The sequence below is a fragment of the Rhopalosiphum padi genome, chromosome 3 (assembly GCF_020882245.1).
Source record: "Rhopalosiphum padi isolate XX-2018 chromosome 3, ASM2088224v1, whole genome shotgun sequence".
Classification (NCBI taxonomy): Eukaryota; Metazoa; Arthropoda; class Insecta; order Hemiptera; family Aphididae; genus Rhopalosiphum; species Rhopalosiphum padi.
Window position 1 is genome coordinate 1,542,805 of NC_083599.1, and position 25,724 is coordinate 1,568,528.

The 25,724-nt window shown below is 24.9% G+C and overlaps 1 protein-coding gene and 1 long non-coding RNA gene across 2 annotated transcripts; both read right to left on the reverse strand.

Annotated features, from left to right (window-relative positions):
* Positions 1 to 2,424: 2,424 nt before the first annotated feature.
* LOC132923678 (uncharacterized) lies at positions 2,425 to 4,292 on the reverse strand. The gene is made up of 3 exons (XR_009661241.1): positions 4,046 to 4,292; positions 3,142 to 3,306; positions 2,425 to 2,707 (listed from the first exon to the last, which is right to left on the reverse strand). It is a non-coding gene; the product is annotated as an uncharacterized LOC132923678 (long non-coding RNA).
* A 66-nt stretch (positions 4,293 to 4,358) lies between these two features.
* Positions 4,359 to 11,100, reverse strand: LOC132923953 (uncharacterized). Its single transcript, XM_060987969.1, has 8 exons — positions 11,014 to 11,100; positions 9,634 to 9,724; positions 9,412 to 9,531; positions 9,198 to 9,314; positions 6,919 to 7,035; positions 6,601 to 6,857; positions 5,194 to 5,362; positions 4,359 to 4,492 (listed from the first exon to the last, which is right to left on the reverse strand). Exons 1-8 carry the CDS (start codon positions 11,098 to 11,100, stop codon positions 4,359 to 4,361), a joined length of 1,092 nt encoding a protein of 363 aa, XP_060843952.1.
* Between the last annotated feature and the right edge of the window lie 14,624 nt (positions 11,101 to 25,724).

A 25,724-nucleotide genomic window follows, 5' to 3' on the forward strand; every position in this document is an offset into this window, starting at 1 on the left:
GTAAGGATATACATCTGGTAATTTCAAGTATTGTATATTTCACTCATTGTATTATAATATAGACAATAAGTGCAGACAATAGATAAATACATTAAATAATATTTTTACCTAATCTGTGGTAAGATTTATATTATGTAAATTAAATACTAATTAGGTTTCTGGAGTGTAATAGTTAACCAACACTCAACTAATAAAAATCAATATATAAACTTTATAATGTGGTTTTGTTAATAATATGCAGTACAATAGCTACCATATGTCTGTTAAATCTTCCTCAGGACTCAGGAGTAAATAAATTATTTGATAATTAATAATCATCAATAAGTTTTAATTTGTTGCCTAAATTGTTTATATAATATATTATATATTTGAATATAATTCTACAGGTTTTAAATTTAAATAATTATTTTTTTTATATTGTTGAAAACAAAGGTATTTACCTAATGAAACACAATATATGTATTGAAATTGTACAGATCATATATGAGCATTAATATTTAATTCTTTGAATGAATTTGGTACATTCAAATAGTATATAACATATTAGTCATATAATACAATTTGTATGTAATAACTAATAAGTAATAATACACATAAATGATAAATCGGTAATTGATGACATATTATGCATTAAAAAGAATTAATAAGAATATCCGAGTTTCATTACACACAAATTATACGAATCGCATGAGTGAAACAGTGCTGGACGCAAAATTCATTGCGACTCAAAAACGGTTTAAGTGCTCGTGATTCGTTACTGTAAATGCATAATATTAATTCATATAAAATATACGATATGTTATAATATACTCTAACAGGCGTTTGTATAGGAACTTTATACTATTGAAAGTTCAAATTTACACAAATTTTAATTTCACTTGCTAATTTTAAAACTTCATGATTATGACGGATTCTGTCAAAATTTTATATTCTTTAAGCCTTAAAACACTTTCAACACTTATATTATAAGAACAACATTTACTTGTGCGGTCTTGTTTTAAATTTTCAATCTTTTTAAATGAACTTAAAAACTTTAAACAAAATTTCTATAAATTCTTAAATTTAAAATTAGTCTAAATATATTTAAAATGTGATTGTAAATAAAAAATAATTATTGAAGTATTAGTAGAATATTAAAAATTTCTAGAGCAAAAAATGTCAAAAATTAAACTTAATTGCTCATGAATAGACTTTATTTTAAATTCCCATTTAAGGCTCATTAAAGTGAATCTTGTATTCAATTTCCAAACATTAGTTTTAAGTCTTACGTGACAATAACAGTTGACTACATATAAAACTATAAAATAATTTAGATACAATTATGAATTTTATAAATATTGTAAACATTTCAAATACGTATTAACAGGTTCTAAAAAAAATGTAATAATATATTTTCAATATTTTTGAATTGATATGAAAAGAACTCATTTTGAGATCTTGTATTAAATTGCCAAACAAAATTTGGAAAAAAAACTGAAAAAGCAATAGTTTTAATGTTTTAAATGTCTAGAAATGGAATACAAGAGCCAAATTATTAAAAAAAAATGTATCATGTCTAACAAAAGGTAATATAAAATATAGTCAAAAATCTAAATCTAAAATGGGGTATTTTTTTAATCATATAAAAAAAATTGATATAGCTAAAAAGTGTATTTACATAAGCTTTTATATAAATTTTGTATGCATGACTATATCTAACAACTAATTATGTTGTAGACAAGTTCTGAATTATACTAATGTAGAAAACTTAAAATATTTTTACATACAATTTTGAATATTTGAAACATAGTAAATGTATTTAAATTATATTTTAGTAAATTATTTTCTTCAACATGCAAGTTAATATAGAATTTTATATGAAAAATAAACAATTAATAATAAGTGAAAACTTGAAATACAATTTCACTTACGTATCAATTTAAAGTATTATTACCAAAAAAGAGTTAGGTTATTTATTTTCCGATTGCTTGAAAAGTTTTATTTTGTATTTAAGCAAGGCATATAGTTGGTTATTGAAATTGAATTATTCATTTTATAAATAAAAATTAATTAATTTTAATAATAAAATCATATCTAAATTAAAGACAATTGATTTCAGTTTTAAGAATGATATACTGTGTGAATTGTTTTTTTTTTTATAAAAAGTATACAGATTACTTAAGTATCTTAAAATGTTCTTTTAATCTAACTTATTTAGAATTTAATTAAATTAAATTTTATTATTACTATTATTACTATAGGTACAATGAATAGAAAAATTTAGTTTCAAATTATAGTTTCATATTATTTACAAAATGAAAAAAAAATATGAGTTATATAAATTAAATTAAATTATTACAATTATAAATCTATTAAATATATGATAACATTTATGCTTAATGATGAGTTTTATTATACATACAGAAAAACATAATACATGTACATTATAAGTTATAACTAATAATTTAAATTGTTATTAATATCTTCAACCTTGAATTACATTAAAAAATAAAAAATTTGTTATGTTCACAAATATAGAATCATAATATGAAAGGGTTTTAGTGTAAAGAAACAAATGAATACTAAACATTTAATTCAAAGATCATTAAACTATTCAGGGAACCTTAATTACCCTAGTTTTAGCATCCGGCATCGTTGTATCTAAACATTTTTCTAGAGCAGGAACTTATATTTTCTGATCCATGTATTATACATTTCTGTGACTCACCTAAAGAAGGCGGAACATGTAATTACAAAGATATATTATGTATATATTACTAAAATCAATTCCTTATTAAGAGGACGGCACACTATGGGTATAGACAAACAATACTAATGATATTTTATAGCTCATTGTTTTGATTTGAATTTGACTTACTAGTTGTATACTCGTATGATGGCAAGAGATGGGAAATAAGTATCTACTTATCAGTGCTATTAGACTACTAGAGAGTCAAATTCAAATTCAAATATTAATTAAGTTTTAAATTATTATATAAATTGTTAGGCCTTTATTATTTAATATTAGAACATAACAACTTAAATAACTGTATTAAATGTATGTGTTAGTTTACATTTAAAGAAGATTAAGTGGTAAATCTATTAATTAGTATGGGTAGCACTACAAATGTTTAGTTAAAAAATAAAATATTTTATATTTACTTTATTTGGATTTTGATCTTAAGGAAGTCTGCATATTTAAAAAATGTCGCATTTTACTAGCAGACTTTTTGTTTCCATCGCCTGTCAATTCATAATAAAATGGTGGTAGCTGTTTAGGTGTTGTAGATTTTTGTAGTAGAACAGCATATCATCCATAGTCTCTTCCTAAAAATGTATGAAGATAATTGTTAATGCTCGGTTTTTTAACAGTTATATGTATAAAATATGAAGAATTTATTCATAAAAAGTCATGCATGGTGAATGATCCATTGTAAAAAAATCACATTTGCTTCCATACTCGAACATTCCAAACTTAATGAAATTTGAACTGTTAAACTGTTTAAATAACAATTTTAAATTGTATACGAATTGAGTCCGAGGATTATATTGAGTAAAATATAATTTTATATAGTTTTATTCAGCCCATCCAAACATTTAACAAAATATAAACATTTTGTTGAATGTACAATGCGAAACTAATATAAAAGTTAGAAGTGTTCCTATAATTAATACAAGAAATTATATAAAAGAAAAAGAAAAATATATCGGGCATCAAATGCAGCTGTTGCAATCAAAGACAATAACTATATTTGAATATAAACAATGCTTATCACATACATTTTTACCAATATAAACAATGTTATTTTATCATTATCTATATTTATTTAATTATACACAAATTATTCATATTATATTATACCCCAATATTATTATATATTTATATTATGAAATATTAAAAAAAAAATCCCTTTTAACCATACTTGTAGATTTTTTTGTTACAGACAGTCATTATTCTGTAAAAATAGGAAGAAAATTTTTTTTTTTCTTTATTTGACGGGATTCAATTAGTATTATACCTAAAATTTTACTGGACTCAGTTCGTATGCAGCCTAGTTTTTATTACCTTAAATAATTTGAAATTTGCATCTCTGATTCGTTCTTTATGTTCATCATACAAGAAAATTGGTTGTGCTAAAAATGTAAAACATTCTATAGTCAGAGAAGTTTTATCGGATGAAATATCCAATTGTTCCTGAATTTCTTGTAATGATCGTAGTTTCTGGCCATTTGGAGAATAATAGTATACAGTATCGAATCTTATATTGGCCTGAGTAACGACAGCAGATCCATCTGATGTTCTGTATATTAATTCTCGTTTCCATCCTGAAAAATATTAATCACAGATAATCCACCAAAATAAATCATTAATAATTAATTTACTTACCATGCTTAAATGGAAGTTTAAAAATAGATCCGGGAATAAGAGAATTAATATCTGTTACTAGACAATGGACTTCTTTTGTTTTAGGAGGAGTGATATATGCAATATTTAATTTAGGAGTATTAAGTTCTAAAACATTAAAAATCAAATAAGATAATATATCAAAAATGTTTAGTTATAATATTTATAATTAAATTCTATTTTTATTCATATTTAGAAAACCTTGAACACAGTATAAAACATATACCAAACATGAAATATAATAGGTACTATTTATTAGTATATCATAAGATACATTAATGATTTATTGTTGCCCTTTAAATCTGAATTGTCATAGGAATATTATTATAAATGTAGAGTAGTACACTAAACATATTTATCTTATTATTTAATATTGCTTACATTAATTGATAATTATGCACTAAAATATTGTAGTTCTGGGTGCCATGCTGTAATACCAATACATTTTTTAATTTAACTTGTGTATTGTTCGTTTACCTATGTATTCTTTAAAACTTTATCATGTTACACAATATTATTATTATTTTAAATACTAGATTAGTAAGTTTAGTGATCATAATTTAAAAATAATTACATCTATAGAATTAGACATTAATAAAAAATAATTTATTAATTGACATTTAAATAATAAAATAAAATATAAATAATTTTGATATGTTATTTTTAAACATTATTTTTTATACCAAATATTTATTAGAATATCATTTACCTAATAAAAATCAACTACATACATCAAAAATTAATTTAGTATAATAGTATGGACAGCACTGCAAATGTTTAGCTAAATAATAATATATGATTATATTTACCTTTTTTGGATCTTGATCTTGAGGAAGTCTTCGCTTTTTTAGAAACAAGTCTCATTTTACTAGCAGAATTTTCGTTTCCATCACCTGTCAATTCACAATTAGATGGTGGGCGCTGTTTAGGTGTTTTAGATTTTTTAGGTTGAACAGCAACACCAACAGTAGTGTCATCCTAAAAATGTATGAAGATAATTGTTAATGCTCGGTTTTTTAACAGTTATATGTATAAAATATGAAGAGTTAATGCATAAAAAGCCATGTGGTTATGTGCATGGTGAATGATCCATTGTAAAAAAAATCACATTTGCTTCCATACTCGAACATTCCAAACTTAATGAAATTTGAACTATTAAACTGTTCAAATAACAATTCTTACCGAAATTATAACTGTTTGAAATTCTCAGTTTAACATGTTCAGGATTCAATAAAAAACCAAGGAATAAGAATTAAAAAATTGTATTCAAATTGAAAACTGTACAGTGAGGAAGGTCAAACTGCTCCTCTCAAAACTGTCTTGCATTATACAAATTTAAAAATTATTTAATCATTGTTTTATACACTCCTTACTAAGATTTGTATAACTCTCCTCCACAATTTTTTTTTTCATGAAAATTCATGTTCAAGTGTTTTATCGTCAAATAAATTGGTAAGTACAAAGAACAAAAATTATTTATAAAATTGTTTTTCGCTGTATACTAATTGAGTCCCTATACCTGAACGGGGAAAAAAATACATTAATTGAGTCCCGGGTTTAGGAAACTAATTGTACAAGAATTGAGTGTGAGGATTATTTTGAGTAAAATATAATTTTATATAGTTTTATTCAGCCCATCCAAACATTTAACAATTTATAAACATTTTGTTGAATGTACAATGCGAAACGTATATAAAAATTAGAAGTGTTTCTATAATTAATACAAGAAATTATAAAATAGAAAAAGAAAAAGAAAACGGGCATCAAATGCAGCTGTTGCAATTAAACACAATAACTATATTTGAATATAAACAATGGTTATCACATACATTTTTACCAATATAAACAATGTTATTTTATCATAATCTATATTTATTTAATTATACAAACACAAATTATTTATATTATATTATGCCCAATATTATTATATATTTATATTATGAAATATTATGAAATATTTAAAATTTAACCTTGTTAACCATACCTGTAGATTTTTTTGTTAAAAACAATCCTAAGCCTGTAAAAATAGGAAGGAAAATTTATTTTTTTTTTTTAAAATTGACGGGACTCAATTAATATTAAAACATGGACTCAATTAGTATTATACCTACAATTTCACTGGACTTATTGGTAAATAGCCTAAAACAAAATGTGGTTCAATTCGTAATAAAAGGTTATACTGACACTCAGTTCATATGCAGCTTTGTTTTTATTACCTTAAATGATTTTAAATCTGCATCTTTGATCAGTTCTTTTGATCTATCATTCATGCCAATTGGTTGTTTTAAAAATGTAAAACAGTTGATCGTAAGAGAAGGTTTATCAGATGAAATATCCAATTGTTCCTGAATTTCTCGTAATGATCGTAGTTTCTGGCCATTTGGAGAATAATAGTATACATCACCATTTCTATTGGCACGAGTAACAACAGCAGATTTTCCTGATGTTCTGTATATTAATTCACGTTTCCATCCTGAAAAATATTTATCACAGATAATCTACCAAAATAAATTATTAATAATTAATTTACTTACCATGCTCAAATGGGACTTTAAAAATGGCATCTTTGATATTATAATTAACTGTTCTGCCAGCACTACGGAGTATTCTAGTGTTAGTAGAATACACATTAAATTTAGGAGTAGTAAGTTCTAAAACATTAAAAACCAATTAACATAATATATCAAAACTGTTTAGAAATAATATTTATAATTAAATTCTATTTTTATTCATATTTAGAAAACCTTGAACACAGTATAAAACATATACCAAATATAAAATATAATAGGTACTATTTATTAGTATATCATAAGATACATTAATGATTTATTGTTGCCCTTTAAATCTGAATTGTCATAGGAATATTATTATAAATGTAGAGTAGTACACTAAACATATTTATCTTATTATTTAATGTTGCTTACATTAATTGATAATTATGCACTAAAATATTGTGGTTCTGGGTGCCATGTTGTAATACCAACACATTTTTTAATTTAACTTGTGTATTGTTTGTTTACCCATGTATTCTTTAAAACTTTATCATGTTACACAATATAATTATTATTTTAAAGACTAGGTTAGTAAGTTTAGCAATTATAATTTAAATTAAAAGAAGGATAATGGTAATTAATAGGAAATTGTGTAAAAATTTAAAAACAATTACTTCTATAGAATGAGATACTAAGAAAAAATAATTTATTATTTGACATTTGGATATTAAAATAAAATATAAATAATTCTGATATATATTTTTTTTAAACATAGAAATTTAAAATTATATTCTGTAAAAGTAACTTAAATGTGACAATATCACTAATTAAATTAGCCATTTTCATTATCTTAAATTCAAAAAACCTAATTGTAAAAACAATAGTCATCAAAATGTAAAAAATTCAAAGAAATTAAACATAAAATTAAATTAATGTTGTAATTAGTCAAATACATGTAAATATTTATTAGATTTTCATTCATCTAATAAAAAAATATCAGTATCAATTTAGTTTTTATTTATGATACATGCAGAACATAATTTTACCTAGTTTTTTCATTAGCATATGTGGACAGTGTCTCTCTTTGGGAAAAATGTAGTTTTAAAATCTATAACTTAGATAAATTAGTTATTAGGTATAAACATAATATAATATGTTTTCCTGTACTTATTTTGGATTATAAGCAAAGCAATTTATGAATTGATTTTAAATTTATGGTTTTTTTTTTTTTACGATAAGTAGAAGATAAAATTGGTGGTTTTGGATAGAAAAGTTGATTTAGTTTGTGCTTACATGATATAATTTTGAGCTATTTACAAGCATTAAAATATTTAAATTACTTTTCTATAAATGTTGATTGTTCACTGGGTCTAAATTCTTAAAAATTTAATACGGGGCCTAAAATAAGTTATTCTTATAAAAATTATAAAATTATATATGCAACATTTTTCTTATATGCATTTAAAGCTCAAATAATTACAAAATTTGTCAAAATTATAAAAATTTACCAACGCAAGTATAAATTTTTAAAATCTTCAATTTGTATAGCTGAAGTATCAAAATTAAATACAATGTTCATCATACGTAGTTTGAACTTGAATTAAAAAATTCTTAAAAATATTTGAATACAATTATTTTTTATAAATATATTTGTAAATTAAATTTAGACAAAATCATATATTTAAATGTTAATTATTTTATTATCTTACATAATTATTAATCGTGATGACTTAAAATTTTTATGTATATTATAGATTTTACTTTACCAATGAAATTTATTATAAAAGAATGTGAATTTTTTTAAAGGTATAATCTATTTATATCTTGAACCTATTAAAACTGTTTCACAGTACACCTAGTCACCTAGTGTATACAACAGATTGATACCCATTTACCTATCATATTTTACTATTTATTTAGTAACTATAAATAATATATTATATTGTGTTGGAATTCTTTTACAAATTTGAATTAGCATTTCCGAATACCAAATGTCAATTCAAAGTTAAGATCGTTTGTAGGATATATGATAGATGTACATAAAACAAAAAATATTAAAATGTCAAGAAAGAATAGCAATAAATAGGTACATCAAAAATTAAGTTAATAACACCTATAAAAATTAACATTTAACGTGTATACAGGGACACAGGACTATTTAACAAATATAGTAACATTTGTAATGGAAGTTTGTCAAATAGAATTGTTACATTTTATGTATATTTAATGTGAATGAATTGGAAAATTTTGTGTACCAAGTGAGAATGAATTATGAGATTTTATGTTTTCTGATACATGTATTATACATTTTTGCCACTCACCTGAAGAAGAAGGAATATATAATTCCAAAGATTTTAAGGTTTCACTGCGTTTGTTGTTATTCTTATGCCTCTTATTACTCCGATTCTTCTTTGTATCATTAGATCTTGGTGTTGATACTATAAATTAATTAAAAAAATAATACATATATGTTTTACTCATGTTATAAAACAAAAGAATATAAACAGGTTTACAAATATAATTGTTCTAACTTACTACTTGATTTAGATTGTTTCTTTTTATTAACATGATTATTATGAATAATGGATGGACTGTCAGTTGGCTCGTCTACTTCTATTGGTCCACTTGCTTCTTTACCAAGTTCCATTTTTAATACTAAATACAACCATATAAATTTTTTTTATAAAATTTGTAATAACAATGAATTTTAAGTTAAATATAAAAGCTGTATAAACATATAATGATTGAAAAACTTACATCGTATCTTTTTTTGCAATGTTTTCGAAAGCCTATCATCAATATCAAATCCAATAAAATGTTCTTCTTGGCTTAAAAGATTATTGGTTTCCTAAAAATAATCAAATTAAAACTTTTTTTTAACCGATCATAAAATATACAATTAACACAACAAGAAATTATTTTTTAATTTATTATATAACCTAATCTAGACTAAATTTTATTAATTAAATAAAGTTGTGTTTTTACAAAAATTATTAAAGTAAGCAAATTTTACTAATTTTAATAATAAAAAATGTTCATTGTAATTGTATTATATATTTGTTTTATTATATTAACATTATTAAATAGGATTAGTGAATGTTAAATTGAATGTTATTTGATAAGAATATTAATCTACACTAAAACAATACATACTAAATTTGTAATATTGCATTTTTGTTCTTTAACGGAAAGTGTTTTACGTAAAATAAAATATGTATTTATTAATTTACCATAGAGTTACTCATTTTTTAAACAATTATTAATTATATCTATTAAAATAATAAAAAAAATGCGGATATAATAACTTAATAATGTGCATAAGTGATGAAATTATACCAATTAAATATGAAAAATGGGTGAAATATATAAATAATTATTGAGTGAGTAAAGAATTATGGTGTCTAGCTTTTAGAGATGCTACTGTCCATGAAAATCAGACCAACAATTTTAGTGGAGTTAGTGTACGGAGTTTTAAAGACATAGTAGTCTTCCGATATAAGAGGCATGTAATGCCATTGCACTGGTTGATTTTATTTATACAGACCTTGAGGATTAATACTTAAGACTTTTAAGAACTATTGTTAACGGTAGAAATGACACAGCTCAATTGCTTTTTGAGGATCAATTAAAAAGAGCTGTTTATATTAATAAAGATTTGATAGAAAAATTACCTAACAATATATTTAAAGTACCATCAGGGTTCGACTGTGGTTATTATAAAGTAGATATCACTCATGGTTTTTGTGTTTGTTCCAAAGGAAACTTGGGAGCTTTTAAACGCAAGCATTAGCCAGCTGTATACCATCATTATAATGAATCCATTCCTAACTTACCAGCTATTATTGTCTATATGCTAGCTAAATTAGCTTTTGGAAAAAATGTACCTAAAATATCATTTTATAAGCCTCTTCAATTTGAAAAATATAATTGTCAATTTAGTGAAGAAACAGCAGAAATTGTTGAATATAATGTATCATTTCCCATAACAAATACAAATAATACATTAGTTACAACTGATGATCATCTGGATAATCATAATATTGATCAACAGTATGATGAATATGTTTACCAGATTCAATAATTAATTAAAAGAAATTTTGAAAAATTTAAAAGAAATACTTCAGCTTCTGTACTCACCAAATGTTTAGATTGTAGAACAATAGATGGACTGTCAGTTGGCTTGTCTACTTCTATAGGTCCACTTGCTTCTTTACCAAGTTCCATTTTTAATACTAAATACAACCATATAAATTTTTTTTATAAAATTTGTAATAACAATGAATTTTAAGTTAAATATAAAAGCTGTATAAACATATAATGATTGAAAAACTTACATCGTATCTTTTTTTGCAATGTTTTCGAAAGCCTATCATTAATATCAAATCCAATAAAATGTTCTTCTTGGCTTAAAAGATTATTGGTTTCCTAAAAATAAACAAATTAAAACTTTTTTTTAACCGATCATAAAATATACAATTAACACTACAAGAAATTATTTTTTAATTTATTATATAACCTAATCTAGACTAATTTTTATTAATTAAATAAAGTTGTGTTTTTACAAAAATTATTAAAGTAAGCAAATTTTACTAATTTTAATAATAAAAAATGTTCATTGTAATTGTATTATATATTTGTTTTATTATATTAACATTATTAAATAGGATTAGTGAATGTTAAATTGAATGTTATTTGATAAGAATATTAATCTACACTAAAACAATACATACTAAATTTGTAATATTGCATTTTTGTTCTTTAACGGAAAGTGTTTTACGTAAAATAAAATGTGTATTTATTAATTTACCATAAAGTTACTCATTTTTTAAACAATTATTAATTATATCTATTAAAATAATAAAAAAAATGCGGATATAATAACTTAATAATGTGCATAAGTGATGAAATTATACCAATTAAATATGAAAAATGGGTGAAATATATAAATAATTATTGGGTGAGTAAGGAATTATGGTGTCTAGCTTTTAGAGATGCTACTGTCCATGAAAATCAGACCAACAAATTTAGTGGAGTTAGTGTACGGAGTTTTAAAGACATAGTAGTCTTCCGATATAAGAGGCATGTAATGCCATTGCACTGGTTGATTTTATTTATACAGACCTTGAGGATTACTACTTAAGACTTTTAAGAACTGTTGTTAACGGTAGAAATGACACAGTTCAATTGCTTTTTGAGGATCAATTAAAAAGAGCTGTTTATATTAATAAAGATTTGATAGAAAAATTACCTAACAATATATTTAAAGTACCATCAGGGTTCGACTGTGGTTATTATAAAGTAGATATCACTCATGGTTTTTGTGTTTGTTCCAAAGGAAACTTGGGAGCTTTTAAACGCAAGCATTAGCCAGCTGTATACCATCATTATAATGAATCCATTCCTAATTTACCAGCTATTATTGTCTATATGCTAGCTAAATTAGCTTTTGGAAAAAATGTACCTGAAATATCATTTTATAAGCCTCTTCAATTTGAAAAATATAATTGTCAATTTAGTGAAGAAACAGCAGAAATTGTTGAATATAATGTATCATTTCCCATAACAAATACAAATAATACATTAGTTACAACTGATGATCATCTGGATAATCATAATATTGATCAATAGTATGATGAATATGTTTACCAGATTCAATAATTAATTAAAAGAAATTTTGAAAAATTTAAAAGAAATACTTCAGCTTCTGTACTTACCAAATGTTTAGATTGTAGAACAATAGATGGACTGTCAGTTGGCTTGTCTACTTCTATAGGTCCACTTGCTTCTTTACCAAGTTCCATTTTTAATATTGATATAAAATCAGGCTATCTATAGAATAAAAAATTGTTTTTGCTTACTTAGTAGAACTATTATAAAAACTTTATTGTTAATTCAATCATATTTTTTTCAATATAATATTATAGTATGACTAGTTTTAAATACTTTATGTTGAAAATCATTTTCTTCACCATACAAGCTTTGCTTATAGAAATCAATTAATCAAAATACTTAGGTAACTTTATAATTTAATTGATGAATAATAAAATATATATATATATGTATATATAAATACATGAATATAAATTAATACCACTTGGCATATTATGTATAAGTATAAAATAGAACTAAAATGTATTATAATAAATGGATTATAAAATTCTTAACTATGTTATGTTTTGATATTTAATTGGGCAAAGATCCTACTTGAAATTTGATAAACTATCCAGATCATCTTATTTCACGAGATAAAATATTGCCAAGTAAATTTTTAATGTGTTGTAAAATTCAGGAAACTACACAATAGTTTAACGTAACATATAGAGCTATTCATAATTCAAAGACATGATTAACATAAAATCATTAGGTATACTCGTATACAATATCACCACTCTATAAGGCATTATTATAAACATTAAACATACATAAATCATGTTAGTTGTTTGATCACAACTTACAAAAAACTGACATAGCAACTCAAGAAATTTAAAATGAAACGGTTAACAGAAAATTCTACTCCCAAAGCCCCTGGAGAGTATAGTCAAAGATACAATAATTTTTTCTAAAAAAGCACATATGATAGGTTTCACTGTTTCAGTCACTAATGGATAATAATATGACGTTTCGACAGACACTCTGTCCACACAGTATTTGTAAATCAAAACCATTGAATAATTTTTAAATTTAAATTGGTTTTAAAATATTTAAAATTAAAAGTTTACACAATGTTGATAATATATTGTATTTTTTTATGTTGTAACCAATATATTATTATTTATTTATAAATAAATATATTTTGTTTAACAATATTTAATTTTTAAAGACAATAAAAACTATAAATAGTTTAATAAATCTTAAAATGTAAAATTTTATTTTTTGTTTAAAACTTCTCATTTATTCAATAATTATAATTAATATATTATTTTTCTATTTATTTTATTTTTATTAGCAATTTTACATTAAATACATCTTAATATGTAATATTAAATAAATAAACTATCTTTATATTTATTAAATATTTATTTTTTTATTTTATTATAATATATTTTATTTTTAATAATACACTATAATTATAATATTATTAATTATAGTTATAGTTATTACTAGAGAACAGATTTGAATGCAAATTGTATTATTTTCTGTAACATTGCTTTTCAAGCACAAAGTTAGTTTCATACATCAAGAAATTAAAAAATGTAACTTTTATTTTGCGTTTCTAAGACTGTTATTACCTTTTGAGTATTTTTTTGACATTTTTAGTGCATATATTTTTTTTAATTCGTTTTATTATAAGAATGGATAACATTTTTTAAAAATGTAGTTAAACTGATTTATTCTAAAACAATAAAATTAAATATTATTTATTTTGCTTTGTCTTGTACTTCTATTTTTATTATTCTTTGTTATTATGATTTTACCAATCAAATAAATATATACATGACGCCGTCGCCTCCTATAATACGGTTTGTCAAACGAAATTATTATATTGATACGTGAAGATGACACACTTAGGTAAGTATTTATATAATATCATATTACACATACGTCATACATGCAATTAGACTTATAAATTATAATTAATAAGAATAAGAATTTTTTCAATGTTAAAAATAATTTTAAGAGTATTTAAAAAAAAAATTGTTTGATATGTGAGTGCGTTATTTAATCGTATTTTAAAAGCATTTTCTTGTTTTTTAGAGCATTAAATCCGTTTCCTACAGTTATTACATTCGTCGTCGCCCGTCGGCTATTAGTGTATCAATATTATAATTAATATATAATATAGTCATTGCATGATGCTTAAAGACATTTATAGACTTATAGTATATACTATATACTATTATATATGAGGAGTTTATAATAGTAAGTTACAAAATGTACAATATTCATGTTCACTAAATTTTCTGAAAAAGCGTATTCCTAGCTTAATCAAAGAAAGATTTTTTTTCCGTATTGAAATTTTATCCTATTCAGATAGTTATGGAAGATTATTTCCCATTTTTTTGTTTTTACTAAAAGGACAATATTTTGTCTTGGTTTTAAGAAAATATAATATTTATAATCCATTATTTAACAATTGTGTTTATTAAATTTCTTAAACTAAATTTATTCAAAATGGTCTTAATGAGTAATGACTAACTACTAATACTAGTCTATATATTATAATTAATATTATTTGTGTGTGTGTGTGTGTGTGTGTGTGTGTGTGCATTCTACATAGTGTTATCTTAATTATTTTTTATTTACTTAATCCCTTATTTCAATCCATTACAGCCCTTTTTTAGTATTAGTACTACCTTTTTAGTACTATCGATCACGACTACCATCTCATTCACATTACAGTTGCACCCTCAGTCCACTTAGGTCTACTTTGAAGGGCGGTCAAGTACTCTGATGACCAAGGCTGTGAATTTAATGCACTTAAAAACTATTACAAAATACGCATGTATAAATATTAAATGCACTAAAAACTGAAAAAAGCTCTCATTTTTCAAAAATATGAAGAAAAAAAATATTAAAATTTAACTTTCATTCTTATTTTTTCATTATAATTTGTCTATTAATTTTACAATTAAACAAAGAAATCAACGTGAATAAAAATAATACTCGACACGACGCAAGTTGGTCAATGGATCCCACCAAACTAAAAACGATTGTTTAACGATTTTTGTCATCCGTTAAGACTAGTACGAGTTAATGTCAGTAAATTAATTTTATCTCGACTTCAATAGTACAATAGTCAATAATACACGTTGAATACCTGACTAAAAATAAAATAGTACAAAAAAATCACTAAAACATGCATGTATATGCGATATGCCGTAACCTATGAAATTTTGACCGAATCCATTTTATTATACCGTGTAGCAATAAAAACATGCAAATGCATTAAATTCACATTGGCCGTGGCATTGGTCCATTAATTTCCATCTGTCGGAAACGACGCGAGCCTATATAACTGCAGGCTACATAAGAAGCAAAAATCTTATTTTGGTGAAAATAATAAGATATTAACTTTATGTAACCAGCACCAAAACAAAGAAATAATTTTGAATTTTTAAATTCCATGTATTATACATGACGATTTTAACACGTACATTACATAAAAGACACTTTTTAAAATAATAAAAGTACCTACAGGTACAGATACATATTTTAAAAAGTATGTAAAATACATATTCGAAAACATAGTAAAAAAAAGTATTTATACTTCATAGATACCTTCAAATTTTTAACAAGAATTTTTTTTTTACCTTATAAAATCAACAGAACCGATTTTCATATTTAACGTTTATTTTTCGGAGCATCTAAATATAATATTAAATATGCTATAAAATACTCCTCAGTTTTCTAAGTTTAATTGCCATTAAAAAATATATATAGAAATTGAAAATAAAAATTTGATTTTAATATAAATATTATTTTAAAAATACATACTTAGGTACCTAAAAATTATTTTAATACCTTACAGTTTACAAGATTGCTATGGGTCCATGGAACACAAAACAGTTGCGGATAAACTATAGGAATTTATCTTGATTAGGTTATGTCCAATTCCAATGCATCTTATAATATAAAATGTGAGTTTTGCTATAACAAATACTCTATGTAGTAAAAGAGTATTTATTTCACTTGTCCAAACTGTAGGGCGCTAGATGGGTTAAAATGCCACACACATACACACATATAACGCGAAAGTTCGCAACGGCGCTCTGGCCTTCAGGGCTCTGAATTAATGTCCGGCATTGTTGTATAAATACTATACAATTGAAATGTTTTTCGTAACTCTTGCTGATAAAACAATTTATTTAAATAATAATAGGTAACAGATAATATTTTATACTTTAAAATTTAAAAAAAAAAAAATTATTATTATTTTTTTGTCAAAAATATTTATATTATGTGTTTGAATAAAATGTATCGAGCTGCCTTCAACAGTAGTAAAAAAAATATCTTTATTTGGCTCAAAATATATGTATATAAAAAAAAATTCTCTTACTCGTCCCCGTTATAAGTTAAATCATATTAAGTAATGAGTTAAAGATATCAATCAAACATAATATATTTATATGCTTGTACGCAAATATAATAGTAATCTCAACTACATAATATAACAATTAATAATTTATTCTTAAATTAACTCACCATTCACCATTATCTTATTCACACCTTATCATATTTTATTTTAACTAACTACAATTATAGTAACAACAGTTAAAATAAATTATAATAATAAACTTATAATCATACTTCAGTGGATGTCAGCGCACTGTTTGTTTTCTCTCTCTAGCCCACGCGCAATACATAGACAAAACGCATTTACGCAGTCTAAGTAGAACTCGCTCAATTTTGGTTCTAGAGTAAATATACCAATTATAAAATTAAATTTTGATAATATTTCTGAATACAAGACGATGAGTTTTTTCCATTATTCCCAAACAACATTATATCGTTATTACAACATTTTTAAATAACCTTTAATTTTTAAAAAAAACTCATCGTTTTGTACTCAGAAATATTATATAAATTTAATTTTATAATAGGCATATTTACTCTAGAAGCAAACTTGAGCAAGTTCTACTCAGACTACGTAAATGCGTTTTGTCTATGTTGCGTGTTGGCTAGAGAGAGAGAAAACAAACAGTGCGCTGACATCATCTTAATATTTATTAATTATTATACACCGAGATCTTTACACATAATCTATGAGCACCGATCTTAAGAATTAATGATTTTTATCGGTCAAAGAAGAAAATGTCAATAAAAACACATTATGAACAACATTTCGTTACATGATTTGACTTTTGTCATTGATGCTTTTAATGATATTATTATTTTAAAGTGAGTTACAGCTATGTAAAATATTACAACTTTAAAATCTTCATAACTCACTTTAAAATGATAATATCAATAAAATCATATGTTATTGTCTAGATAATATTCTTAACTTTAAATTTGATAATAGGTAAATTTACTCTAATATAAAGCTAACATCACAAAATGTATTCTGCTGAACAAAAATTTGTTATGATGTACGTTAATAAGACAGAGATAACACATGCGGGTATATGGCGTCCTCTTAATAAGAGCCAGTGGCGGCGTGCACTTTTTTTCCTTTAAAGCGACTATCTTATAAGATACCCACCCACGATTTCATAACGGACAAAAATCCTAGTTCAAATCCAAATGTAATATCATATCATATACTAACAACGAAACAGCGTCAATATGGAGCATAATTAAGTACACGTGAGACACCGATTATGATAACGTTAATTGCGAATTCCTATTGAATTTATGAAGTTGAAATACAATTTAATAGAAACGAATCTATTATATAAAAATACATTTTTTAATAAATATTAAAATTAAATTAATAATATAATACTAATGACAACGATTATAATAATATGTACAATATAAATATAATATACGTACAAAATTTTCATTTTTCATTAATTAGATATGTTTGCAGATTAATTTTACTTTTAGGCCCGTGTATGCATATGGGCGTGTATCATACGCGACGTATTGTACGCGCGCGTTTTCGGTTACATTGGTTAAATACATACCCGCCAGTTCGACGATGGCGCGTATGATGAACTCAATCAATGTGAACTAAAAACGCGCGCGTACGATACGCGTTCATGTGAAACGGCCAACGGGCCTTATGACACTGAAACCTGTTACAAGGGACACCCGTAGTTTATAACAGATTTTGGTCCCGCGACTGTCTGTTATATACAGGTTTCACTGTAATAATAATAATAATAATAATAATAATAATATACTTCTTATAGATATTAACCATCACGTCGTCATAACGTTATGAAGTATTAAAGTGTTGCATAAGACCGCTGAAATTAATTTTATAGATACAGGCGTTGAGGCATAATTAATGTTTGATTACATATTATTATTATTATTATTATTATTATTATTATTATTATTATTTAATAACATTCTACATCAATAAAATATAGTATAATAATATTAACTTACCGAGTTGGCTTGATGTAGGCACAACAATACTAGTTGTTTTTCGATTGTCAAGTAAGGAGAGACGTAATTTCTAATTAGGCAAAATTACACAATTAAACTATTTACGTTTCGACTGTGGTAAGGATAACTGTGGAATGGTAGTGCGGTGGTCTCCGCCTGTACTCCGAACACTGTGCACTGTGGTACTGTGAGCAAGGACTAAAAAAAAAACAAAATACTTTGTAACAAGTGTGCGCGTACGTGTGTATAGGGGTGGGAGTCGGTATGGTTTCTGGCAGTACACAAAGAAGTAGGTAGTGGAGCAGGTGGTGACACTCGGACACTATTCGCCGTGTTCAATATAATATATATACAATAAAAGAAGAAATATGTTAGCTATAGAATTCACGGGACGATCTCTCACACGACAAGGCATGGTCGATTGGGGTGGCGAACTGCGTTTCGTTCGATACAGTGTCTCTCAAAATGCATTATTTATTACGTACAATCATGGTCAGTCAGCACTTCAAATTTCGTCATTTATATGGTATACATTCATTTTCTATCGATTCGGTCGATTTCTGTACGTGTTAGTGTGTTATTACTATACCATACTACCTATACCTACCATACTATTATTATATGCATTCATATTTTATTATAAAAATTATTAATTATCATTCAACGAGTATAAAAACTATACTTGTATTAAAGCTTATAGGGGGTTTTATTATACCTATAGTAACTGTGCGATATGCCGTTCTTATTATACACAACTATGTCTGAACTGACTGCACTATATGCACACGATTACGGCTGTACACGAAATATTAACTAGTAACCATAGAAGAACGACTATTATAAGTACTCATTTCGTAAATTGATACATTTGTGTTTAGATATTATGTGGTTTTGCCAGTGATCCAAGAATACATTGATTTTATTTTTAAATGTTTTGGCCAGCCTTTCACTCTATACGACCGACTTCAGAATATCGTACAGGCGACACTGCGACATGCAGAGACTTCTTTCGGCGATCCTTTTTCTCTTCGGCATATAACAATGTTACGCATTTCTAACGTATTTCCGCGCGTTACAATAACATTACAAATACGTTTCGAGTTAATAATACGAGATTTTACATTACGACTCGTCCTTTTCAACAGTTATTTTTGGTTAAAATTTAGAAATAAATTGGTTTTCAAAAATTACATATTTTTTTGGGTTATTTCTGGTTTCAATTTATGCTTTTTAATATGTGTATGTACAACAAATTTTATCGTATTTCGAAAAATTTTATTGATAACTATATACGCATATCAGACGTTTTTCAATTAACCATTTCACATAACTACAGGGTTTTCGATTTATTCATTATTGAGTATTTATAAATCACGTTCACGTGCAACATTTTTGTGATGATGGATAGCTACACAATACACAAATAGTATTACTAGGTACAATCAAAACAAATTTTTGTAATTGATCATTCAACATGTTAATCAATACATTTTAAATAACAATATTATCTATCAATTGTTAAAAATCGTCGAGTATGCGTCATTATAAAGAAAAAAAACTCTAAAATATGCAAATATATGCAAAATAAAATTTCATATTTGAATTCTCTGTACTATAAAACGTATTTGTACGTCACGCTGCTATGTTGTACATCACCTATGATAGATATGCAAATGCTATAAGTCCCGAACCCTGGTGATAATCTTGTAGGTGCCTACTTGTGAAGGAGCCGATATTTAGTATATTGCGTTAAACCTAAAAAATAAATTAGGATTTTCCTTACAAATTTGTCTCCAACATAACATATTAATTAAATTACATAATATGTACATAATAACACATAGGTATATATGATGCATTTATATACCTATATATATGTTATCGTATCGGTATATACATTGTATCTATACATATACCTATATTATAAATTAAATTGTCACAGTTTGTATAATGTATCTTATCGGTTTTGACGTAGTTTACACATCGACATTAAGAAAAGGTGTAATTTTGTCGCAGTTTACATACAGCCCCGACAATCTGGTCGTTATTTATGAATTTATCATATTATTTATGATTACTTAATTACACATACATAAATACCAGGGGCGTAGCGTGCATGTAAGCACTGTAAGCACTGTAAGCACTGCTTACACTTTAAATCAAAGGAATAATAAATTAGATCACGACTAATATTAAGAACATTATTATATTATAGGTAGGTACATAATAAATGATTCAATTTTAAAATTTTATTTTTATTTATAAAATATTTAAAGTTATTGGTAGTAAATAGTGGTTATTGTTATTGTTTTGTTTGTGTCGTGTACTGTGTACTATATTTAGGGAAAATTATCGATTGACGGTCTATTTTTAATCCATTATGTTAACGGCATATCATAATACGATTTGTAGTGTAACACATTCTGAAATTGCTTACGCGGAACTGTTGTTTACGAATAGCCTATAACGTCATAGAGTCATAGAAGGGGTCACGTATTTAACTAGCGTTTGTAAGCACATTTGATATTGCTTACGCGAGAAACAAGAAGCGACCAGCACATAATCCGACGCGTTGTAGACTGTAGCCGTTTTTTCTTATTTACACAGTACACTGTCATTCGCCAAATAGACTTTTGAAGTAATATACATTGTTTATTTTATCGAATTTATAACATGGATTCATTGGCAAGTACCTCAAATTTAAATTTAAACGATAATAATTATTGTAAATGTATTATAGAACAATTATTACAAAAATCTTTTAAAACTAACTCATTTTCTGAAAAACAAAATATTATAAATAAAAGAAGACCTACTTCAAAACTTCAAAATTTAAAATAAAAAAATAAAAAAACTTTTCGATATTTTAATTCATCCTATTATGATTCAAATAAATGGTTATCTGGTTGTGAAAAATCTCAAAAACTTTACTGTTGGCCTTGTATTTTATTTTCACGTGAGTCAAACGTTTGGTCAAAATTTGGTTTTGATGATTTAAATAATTATCATAATTTATATAGTATTTAATCACTTTTGAAAAAAAAATATCACTGCTTACATTCTTTTAATACCCACGCCACGCCACTGAATTAAATACCTATATAGTTTTTATATAAATACAAAAAAAAAAATCATGAAATAAATGTTTTACTGTTTCAGACGTTTCAGTTATTTATTATAATATAGATTATAAAGTAATTCAATATAATGTATCTCATATTATGCGCAGGTGTTCTACAGGAAACGCGTTTAATGATCGATAAATCACTATAATGTAAATATAATTAAGAACATTATAATGAACTAGTAATACAATTTTATAGAGAAAAAATGTAATTCATTATTGGAGTACTGCAAAAGACCTTGGATTGTATTTATTTAAAAACAGTTATATTTTTTGATAACTATAATAAATAATAATTGTATTAATAATACTTTTAGGACGTTTGTATGTTTTTATGTTATCTATACAAAACAACAAAACCACAGTCAACACATACAAAACATATATTCATCATTAATTAATATTGGTCATTGATTGTTTGAGACTTATTTAGTTAATACGACAATTTATATTATATATAACTATATACCTTAAATAACCGTACTTTAATATATAGGTAAGTACTACTCTAAATTACAATATTGGCAGTGCTCGAAGTGGTAGGAATACGCGAGAGATGACATCTTTCTGCGTTTTTAAACTTAAATTTTTCTTCCCTTTACTTAATTTGTTGTTAGAATAACGCATATCCTTTCTAAGATTTGTATTTTTTTTTTTTTTTGAACAAAGTACATAGTATTAAAATTTTTATATTTTTTAAATTATAGTATTGTACTGGGATTATACTTTTATCCGAGAGATCATTTTTTAAATTTACAGTGAAAATAATTGTTTTATAACATATTTTGGTTCAGCTTATTGTGTTGTTTAGTATAGGTATAGACCGTTTCGCAATTATATTATCTATAGCCTTATTTAGAACCAATAATATAATATAATTGATAAATAAATTCTAACTAAAGCTAATTGGCGTTTATAATGTAAAAATATATGTTTTACAAATAAAAATAAAATAAAATATCACAGAACAATAAAGAAATTAATGATAATAAGTTAGGGACATGGCTATATTATGCTAAAATATCTAAACGTAATTTCTGACAATGTTTTGTAGATAACTGATATAGTGATATGTAGATGTGTATGGAACTATGGAATGTCATGTGTTAGTCGATCAATTGCTAAATTTATATAAAAAAAATATTATTACTATGTGTGAAAAATGTAATGATGAAATGAGGAAATCGTTAGGCATCTCTTCATTTATTTTGAACCATTTTGACCATTGAATATGGACTATTATGTATGTCTGGCATATAGATTATATACAGTATCATGATTCATGAAGTAATAATAATACTTGTATATTTTACGCTATTTCGCACACAATACATTGAATGTTGGTAAAAACTAGAGATATTGATGAGTGTATCCTAAAGAGAACGTATGTATCTGTCCACCTAATGTTCAACATAATAAATTTTACGTTTAGAATAATCCATTTTACTCTGTTGTAGAGAGGTACTCTTGAGTATTAGAGAAATTTGGTCTGTTTTAATTCTTGAAGGAAAAATTATTATACAGGGCTTCACATAAGATTTGTTTGATATTCTAATTTAAAAACAAGTTATGATTATTTTAAAATTGTAATGTTTTTTTTTAGGTTTCATAACTTGTTTTAAAATATAAAAAAAAACCTTACGAACCCTAATAATATTTTACTTTCAAATTGCATAATAAATTCACTATTTTATTAAAAATTTAATTATAAAATTAATTATTCGTTAGAATTTTGATATTATATAGTATATACTTTAGTAAAACAGATACAACACATACGTATACGACATATATTAATGACCTAATAATTTCAGTAAACCTTCTAAAAAATGATTTCATATGCAAATAACTAGCCAAAGATTGTAAATTATAAACTGATTTTTTAATATTTACTTTTATTGAATGCAATATGCATATACAATAAATTAAAATTAATAAAAATATAAGTTTAAGGATTATAGTCTATAATTTAGTTTTGCGTTGGTAAAAAATAAAGTACGCTAATGTATAAAAAATCATAACTTTTTTTTTAACTTAATAAAAAGTTTTAAAAAAATGTATATTAACTTTTAACTTAACTGAGTTAACCAAAAATTGTTTTAACTATTACTTTATTCTTATTGATGCATATTAACTTAACTTAACTGAGTTAAAAAAATCATTAACTTGCCCAGCCTTGTTTATAGATGTAAATCACAAAAATTTTATGAATTTTCAAAATTCCTTGCAAATTTTTGCGATTTTGACATATTTTGTAAACATTTGCACTTTTAATGCTTATAAACAAAAATGTTGACTAACGAATTAAATAAGTTAAAACGATTTACATGGGTTAAATTAATATAAGTATATGCGTAAAATAGACAATTAGTATTATAATTACTTTAGAAATATTTATTTTTGGTGACCAATGAGTATAAAAATAAGACCATTTATATCATCAATAATACCTATTACCTAATTGCGTGTACGAAAAAGACGTGTACGCGTTTATTAAAGCATGCGAGATTATAGAAAAAGAACATTAAATATTTACCTACGTTAATTAAATTCATAATAACTAAAATAAGCGTTGGAAGTATGTAAATGGAAATTTCGACTTGGGAAAGTATAAAAGCAATTTTAAAAAACGCGTTTGAAAAACCATTATCCCTGCAAACACTTCAGATAGGTTTAAACTCTTTACAAATGCGAAACGACGAGGACGTATTACCATTTATCTTATAATAGTCTTTGCAAGCAGTGCTACGGTTAATAGTATAAATACTGAAGTTGAATCCCCAATTTTACCAAATTATGATGATCATGCGAAACCATCTTCATCAAGGTCAGTTTGTAACTTTTCATCATCATATTTAGCACTAACTTCAGATTTAGATAGTCCTGTAGATAGCTTTTCTGGTTCAGGTAGCACTGATGATGATAATGGTTGTAATAAAGAAAAGAGACTGATCCGAATGATTTATATTTAAGTAATAATAATAAATATTACAGTTATTTATTAAAGCAAGACTTATTTAAATGGCGTTTTGAAAACAATACTACTCAAGCTACGTTAACTTCAATGTTAAAAATTTGGAATAAATTTACAAATGTTGATATACCAAACGATACTAGAACATTATTAAATATTAGGTACACAAAGAACAATTAATGACAAACCAATCGAAGGTGGAAATTATTGTCACTTTGGACTGATTAACGCTTTAAACCATAATGTATTGGAGTTAAAATAAAAAATACATATTATGCAAAAAATTGACCTAATTATTAACATAGATGGTTTACCCTTATCAAAATCTAATAAAAGTAGTTTTTGACCAATTATGTGCTCTGATCGTTTAACTAATAAAGTTTTTATAGTTGGTATTTTCCATGGATATGAAAAACCAAAGTCATCAAATTAATTTTTGGATGGGTTCATTTATGAATTAATCCCAGTAGTTAATGAAGGTTTAACTACATCAGAAGGAGAAGTAATTTGTGTTTAATTAGTTGCCTTAATATGCGATGCACCTGCAAAATCATCTGTACTTCATATTAAGTCTCACAATAGATATAATGTCTGCTCAAAATGTATAACTACTGGTACATACATAAGAAATAATGGTATGAATGGTAGAGTTTGTTTTCAATAACCAAACGAAGAAGATGAGTTTATTCTTAGATGTGTTTAGTGAAAATTATTACATATACTTTCAGAATAGTGTATCAATTTTAAGCA

Bases quoted from the DNA above. Each gene is read 5' to 3' on its own strand.
- LOC132923953 (XM_060987969.1), bottom strand. From the start codon at position 11,100: ATGGAACTTGGTAAAGAAGCAAGTGGACCTATAGAAGTAGACAAGCCA. The intron at 9,532-9,633 runs GTAAGTTTTTCA...GGTTGTATTTAG, and splicing joins ATTGCAAAAAAAGATACGAT to TATTAAAAATGGAACTTGGT. The intron at 4,493-5,193 runs GTAAATATAATC...TTAATGTTTTAG, and splicing joins AAGATCAAGATCCAAAAAAG to AACTTAATACTCCTAAATTA.